Raw genomic sequence first — 7,423 nt, 5'->3', positions numbered from 1 at the left:
TTTTGGTACAGAAATAGTACCGATGCAAAAGTAGCTGTGTAACAAGAAATCATCATTACACTACAAAGAAAACTAAAATTTGGACAGAACGAACTCAAATGTGTGTTGACACATTCTATCTGCGGGATCCCAATTATAGTCATATGGATAAACCTATTATGTGACTTTTTGTACCAAAATGTAAAATCACAAAAATACTGAATTTAGAGGAAAATCAATTCGGAAAGTCCATAATCACATGACAAAATCAAATAACAAAACGCATCAATTTTCTCAATATTTAGTTTTTTGTGGACTTGTTTTTTTTTGTTTTTTTTTGTCCTCTGTGTTTTGTCATGGTGTTGTCAGTTTCTCTCGACATTTCTGAGTGTTCCATCGCAGACCACATTCCCTCTTGACACTCTGTTATTAATTTTTAATTCTTCTCTACAGCTTGGTTTTAAATCGGTTAAAAAATTACTCGGTAGAATAAGATAACCTTATATTATGTTCTAGCATTTCCGTGGTTTTATCCTTTATTTCATTATTGCAGGTTAAAAATTAACAGACGTCAATGTGATCATGTTTCATTGTGAGATATGTATAAATGTTAACGGTATTTCTATGGTTAGTTGAAGGATGATGCTGTTATACTCTAGACAAAACAAACAATGGATTCAAAATCATGTATTTTAGGAAATCTCCTGGATCCAGACTGTCATTTTTTAAAGATCGATAAAAAATAAAAGACATTTTAACAGCCTTAGACTAATTGGTCTTAACATCATTCCTCGACGGTGATGTTGATATTTAGAATGATAGTTATATCAACAGGAATTACATGTAATATAAAGTAAAGATTTGCGTACACAGCCTGCAGACTTCTTATAAAGTAAAGAATTGAGATGAAAAATCAGTCGATCCGTACACAGCCTGCAGACTTTTTATTATATTGACGGAGCTTCCTGATTAATGGTTTAGATTTTGAAGGGTTTCCGAAGATTGAAAACATAGTTAAAGGTATGAATAGTTCGTTTGAAGAAATTAAAGATGTGTGACCTGGGTATTAAAATGTCTCTGCTAAGTGACTTAAATCCGTACCACACATGAGATAACTTCCGGAAATCTTAGATGGCTTTTGAGGTGATTAGTGTTTTGAATGACAAGACAACTTGAAGCAATTCATGTAAGGTACTTGTACTTGTCAAGTAAAGAGAGAAAATCCGGGTAATCCCAGGGATGCTTTGTGGGATAGTCAAACTGACCAAGGGGTTCTCACAGGGTCATCGGGTATATTTGAAACGACTTATTCAGGTTATTTATTTTTTATATCAATTCCGATTATATAACTTTTATAAAAGGTTTAGCGCAGGAAATATCCCTGAAATAATTCTTTGATGATTTGCAATATTTCGAATAATTAATGTTTCATGATTGACTCCCTCTTTTGACCTTAACTTCAATCAAATATAATTATAAAGTTCAAAGCTATTTATTTAAAGCGTTTCATTTCTTACTTAGATAGAATAGTACTTACAGTGAATATTTTCTATACTCGAGATGTTGAAATTTTCGTTAGTTCTGTGTTTAACAATTCAGTTGGCTTACACAAAACCATGGTTTCATGATTCCTTGTACCAAACAGAAGAAAATAATTCCGATTTAGAGGAAACGATTGACACATGGATTACAAAAACTGACAGAAATGAGAAGAAAATAAATATCCTACAAGACCAGATTGAAGAGATAGGTGACGTGTTAGAGGGTCAGTCGGAAATGATTGGCAAACTTCAAGACTTAATTTCTTTTGGACAAAGACCATTTGATGAAAATCTAATGATGAATGGCGAAGAAGAAGAGGAATTCATGAATGAACCGACGCCGATGAATTTTGATAATGAAGAAGAACATTCTGATGAAGTCGAAAATAGTGAACAGGAGGAAGAACCTTCTGATGAAGTCGAGGACAGTGAAACGGGAGAAGTGGAGGATGCTGAGAATGAAGCAAAAGATGAAAGCTTTGAGGATTTAAGTGATGAGGTAGAACCAACAGAATCAAATGAACAGGAAAATGTTACCGAGAGCTATGTTAGCGATGAAAATAAGGAAACATTAGAAGAAGGAAAATAGCGTATTGTTTCCAATAGATACATTTACATTCGGTAAACTTTGAAATGCTTTTAGAATAAATATACTTTACTTTTCAATATTAATTGTCATTTATAACACATTCTTATATTTATACTCCGAAGGTTTAAATAATTTTAGGCTTGCATCAAAATTAAGAAAAAATGCCAAACAAACTCCAAAAGTTGAAATCGGAAACCCATAAAAGAAAGATAGATAAAATATTTTGTTTTCTCTGTTTTCTCTCCGAATATATATTCAACATGCGTGTTTGAATATATCTTCGACTTTTAATTATCGACATTTAAAGAAAACTCAGCTCTCGGATGAAATTTGTTTCTCATTCGTTTTATGTGTTTTAGGGTAATTTTTAAGTGTCTTTCCGTTTTAAATATTCATTGGAGCTTGGTTTATTTGTTATATTACCTTTTAGACAAACATCTAGAACATATCTAAATCATTTTCGTTAAATTTTTCATATTTAACTTAATATGTGTTAGAACACATGTAATCATATAGAACTTGTTCTGCAAAATTTAATGCGTTGTTTTATTGTTAAAAGCTACATACTTTGCTATAGCATGAAGTTTATTGTGTACACCAAATGTTATCTCTTACCATAAGCAGAGACATGTATTATATGTCTCTGCCATAAGTATAAGATTTCGATGAAATGGATGCGTCATGTATAGAAGGTGCTTTTCGTGTTTTGTTTTAGTTAACATAAATATAATGAGCTATTGCACTAAGAGATAAATGTCGAAATAAAATGTTTGGGCAATTGTCCGATTTCCCCCCAAGTTTTACACATGATAAACTCATCATACGTATCGGGATTTCAGTTTTGCATGCCAAAACCTAATTTCACCTACAAGACTCAAACTTGACATACGAATAAAAAATGATGGAATAAAGTACGAAGTTGAAGATCATTTTGGACCCAAACTTCCCAAAGTTTGTTATTTAAAAACAGCTAAGGTAATCTTTGCTCAGAGTAATTTGGAAAAGTTCATTTATAAGTAACATAATATCAATGATAATCCATGTGCATTGCTGATTACTGTGCTGTTGATGTCCTCGAGAGCAAACCTCCACTAGCAGTGGCATCAGCCAAGTGGTTGTAAACAAACTCTAGATACTAGGATTGAAAGTTTGTACATAAGAAGCGCATTTCATCTACATTCATCACTGACGCTCGAATCCAAAAGATTAAAATGCAAAATGATGATAAGTAAAAGAGCATTATATTACGAAAGGTAATCTCAGATTTTCAGAAAAAAAGTTAATACGTCTTGGACAGCTTTTTTGAACTTCAGAACATTTTGAATGCCTTTTCACTAGTTAACATCGATAAACCACGGTTGCAGCCAATTAACCTAGTTCTATTTGATAAATTCAAAAATATGATGTCGAATAAATTGATGCTCATGAGACAATTAACTGTGAAAAACAAGGAGAAACTTACATTATGAAACAAGAGTCACAAACCGAGTATCACTAAACATGCTAAATCTTGCCCATTTCAACACTTTTTGCAAGTCTTTAAGAAGTTCCTAAATGATAGTAAAACATAAACAGTATTCGTATAGCTGCACTAGATACGCGTTTTTTTTTTTTTAAAAAGGTCTTCAGTGATTCCCGAGGCCACAATTTCAAAATATTCAAACATTATTAAAGAAATGAAAAAACTTTTAGCTCTTCTTAAATTGGTTCCTATTAGTGATTAATGAAACAAACGGAGAGCTTATATCTAGTACAAAGACATAACAAAAATGAGTTCAGAAAAAGGAAAATACCTATTGAAAAGAAAAGACAACCAGTGCTGTTACTGAACTGGCATGAAACAGCTCAATATCAATAGATGTGTGTCGAAGCTTTGACAGATGCGCATCAACTATAACCAGGAATCCCATTTGCCTTAGCAAAATATTAAAGACCAATTCAGATATAAATGCTCATCTTTTGTTGCAGAAAGCTCGACAAAGGGGTAGTGATCCGGTGGCGGTGGCGGCGGCGGCGGCGTAGGCTTAGGTAGCACTCCACAGTTAGAAAATAAAATTAAAAATGAGCCCCAAAATGTTTTATCATCTCCTATTCCTGGATTTCTAATACATTAACCTTACTGTTTGTGTCGTACATGTGCATATGTATGTAATCAGTATCTTCCATAGATTCAATTTTCCAAAGTTAAAAGGGTGAACATTAATTCCTTTTATGTGTATCCATGGCAACATTCAGCATTTATTTACCATAAAATATTGCAAAAAGGGGGGTGAACATGTCATATATCCCCCTTAAATTTGGATCAAACTAGAATTTCAATGCCTTTGAGTGATACCTTTTTAGAAACTGTTTTCTTAAATCTTCCTAATGATCAAATAAAAAATGGGTGTCTTTCGCCTCATTTTTTCGTAAATTCCAATCACAAAGTTCGTGCGATAAAAAGTTGGAAAAAAACATTACAATAATTGCCAGACCAATGTATGGTATGGACATGCAAATACGGACTGTCATACAGAAAACAGCCTATATTACATACATTACATAACCTTGATGTTCATATAAACCCAATACAAAGGCTATTTTAATACTCAGCTATCCAAAAATGAATTTTATTGCACACTAGCTCTCATATTTAAAAAATCCACAGGGGCCAAAATGCGAAACTACACACCTAACTGTGGAGTGCTACCTTACTTCTTAAAAGCTTAATATTTTAAAAGGTGGAAGACCTGGATGCGTCATACTTTGTATATAAATGCCTCATGTGACGAAGTTTTCGTCAGTCACATGTCCAATGTCCAATGTCCTTGACCTCATTTTCATGGTTCGGTGATTTCAATTTTTTTGTAATGTTGAATTTTCTCTTATTATAAGTAATAGGATAACTATATCTGGTATATGCGTACTTTGCAAGGTCCTCATGCCCGTCAGACAGTTTTCACTTGCCCTCGACCTCATTTCATGGATCAGTAAACAATGTTAGTTTTGATGGTCAAGTCCATATCTCAGATACTATAAGCAATAGGTCTAGTATATTCGGTGTATGGAAGGACTGTAAGGTGTACATGTCCAACTGGCAGGTGTCATCTGAGCTTGACCTCATTTTCATCGTTCAGTGGTCAAAGTTAAGTTTTTAAGTTTTTGTCTATTTTTCTAATACTGTATGCAATAGGTCAACTATATTTGGTGTATGGAAATATTTTATTATCTATATGTAAGTCGCACATGTTTTATTTGACCTTGACCTCATTTTCACGGTTCATTTTAGCGTGTGAACTCTTGTTTGATAAAAGCGAAGAAAGAGTATAAAAAGACCAAAAATATTTTTTTGTACAACTCGTAAAACAAGAGATATAGAAATCTACTGCAAAAGCAAATACAAGCAAATTATCATAGATGCACAATAAAAAGTCATCAAAAATGGCAAAATCAAATCAAACAAATTACACGATTGAAAAACAACTGGCATGCATATCCCTAACTTGGTATAGGCATTTCCTTATCAAAGATCAAAATAAACTTTTGTCAAACTGCTATATAACCAGTGTAATTTTTCTGATAAAACGGTTGGTTCATTTTTTTTAATTTTTTTTTATAATTTTGTCAAAGGGTCAAAGTAAATACTTCGCCAAAATTTTAAGAAAATTAAACGAGCCAAATTAATTTTAGTTAAAGTGTTGGGTACCACCTTAAACCTTGTATGCCAGTCACATATAATTACAATATATTGACAACAATGAATGACCAAAACACACAGACATAGGAGATAAAGATATGTCATTGAAAATAACTAATTTTTTTTCGGAATTCACCTTCAACGGGAAAGCTCTACCCATACATTTGAAAGACAGGGATTTATGAATAAGACATACACACGTAATAAACTATTTGACCAAAAGTAAAATGGTATATCGAGATCTTTACATTATTATGTTAAAAGTATCGGTTATAAGATAGTGTGAATATACAACGAAATGAATGCTGCACCAGCAATGTGTGTTGAAAACTATAATCTTCCAGTCGTATCAAATTGGAATACGGACTGTAAATATCTAATCAAAATTTCAAAATGTATCGGTCTATTGTATCGTTCAACTCTTTATTTGTTTAGTATGGTTTGCAAAAAGTAAAATAAAAATACTGAACTCCTAGGAATGCTCCAAACGGAAAGTCTCTTAGTAAATTACAAAATCAAAAGCTCAAACACACGATTGGATAACAGCTGTCATATTAATACTGACTTGGTACAGGCACTTCCTAATGTATACCTTGTTTTTTATTTGTTAAACCTCTCACTTGTATGAAGCAGGACAGCAATAAACTTTAATGTTCGGTTCAATTTTGTGATCGTAACTGGTAAATTATGTTTTTCTTTATCTTTATAAACTGCATAGCTACTGTTGCTCAATAATGGGATTTCTTACCTTTTGTCGACATTTTTGCCAGATGCTTCACTTGATATTTGATATCTTCCTGATTGTTCTGTTGTTTTAGCTTACTATTCATAAAATGTCAATAAATACAAAGATATTAGCTACTATACCTTACATATAATACATATGGATAGCGGAAATAAGTAAAAAAAAATATGACAAGTCTTAAATTAAAAAGTTCAAATGTAAAAATAAACATAACACATTAAGATTACTGAATAGTAGGAAGATACATTTTATAGATTTCTTTTAGAAGAATGTCATAAGGATTTTTATGCAGCGTTTTGTAGACTTTAAGTGTTTTCGTAAGTCGTTTCTGGTTATTTCCACTTATTTTTGTCGGTCTATCTTCAGCTTATGTGTTTTGATTTTCCAATGGTATTTCTAGTGTAAAATTTAGTTTTTAATGTCAGACATTCTTACTTCCAAAATGTCAAGAACAACAATATTTGCACATTTAACCGTCTTCAAGTTAAAGTTTCATCTAGCTAAATCATTTATATTTATTTCGAACAATTTTCGCGGCGTTGAAACCAATTGTCTCAGTTTAGGGCAATGAAGGATTCGTATCAACCTAGACTTGCTACATGTCCCTTCCTAATTATGTTTTTTCTTCTTTTTTTTCAATTTTGCCCCTTTAATAGTTTTACTGCTATAACTAGGAGATTACAATTATAATAGAAAGGGAATTGTAGCAAGTCTAGTATCAACCCTACTAAACAACAAAAAATCTGATGGAATCAGGTATAAGCTATCAGACATGGTAAAAAATATACCGAAGACACAATAGCTCAACTCAAGTACTGGCAATCAACCATTTTATCAAATAAATCCTAGTCACAGTTAATCTTCTCTCTTCAGGTACAGACAATCAAAATAAG

General features: G+C 32.3%; 1 protein-coding gene across 1 annotated transcript; it reads left to right on the top strand.

Moving 5' to 3' along the window:
* Positions 1 to 1,539: 1,539 nt before the first annotated feature.
* Positions 1,540 to 2,109, top strand: LOC134722260 (coiled-coil domain-containing glutamate-rich protein 1-like). Its single transcript, XM_063585869.1, has one exon. The coding sequence runs from the start codon at positions 1,540 to 1,542 to the stop codon at positions 2,107 to 2,109; it is 570 nt and encodes a 189-aa protein (XP_063441939.1).
* Positions 2,110 to 7,423: the final 5,314 nt, after the last annotated feature.

The sequence above is a fragment of the Mytilus trossulus genome, chromosome 6 (genome assembly GCF_036588685.1).
Source record: "Mytilus trossulus isolate FHL-02 chromosome 6, PNRI_Mtr1.1.1.hap1, whole genome shotgun sequence".
Classification (NCBI taxonomy): Eukaryota; Metazoa; Mollusca; class Bivalvia; order Mytilida; family Mytilidae; genus Mytilus; species Mytilus trossulus.
Note: the sequence above shows the minus strand (reverse complement) of the source record. Positions and strands in the feature narration are given on the sequence as shown.

Bases quoted from the DNA above. Each gene is read 5' to 3' on its own strand.
- LOC134722260 (XM_063585869.1), top strand. From the start codon at position 1,540: ATGTTGAAATTTTCGTTAGTTCTGTGTTTAACAATTCAGTTGGCTTAC.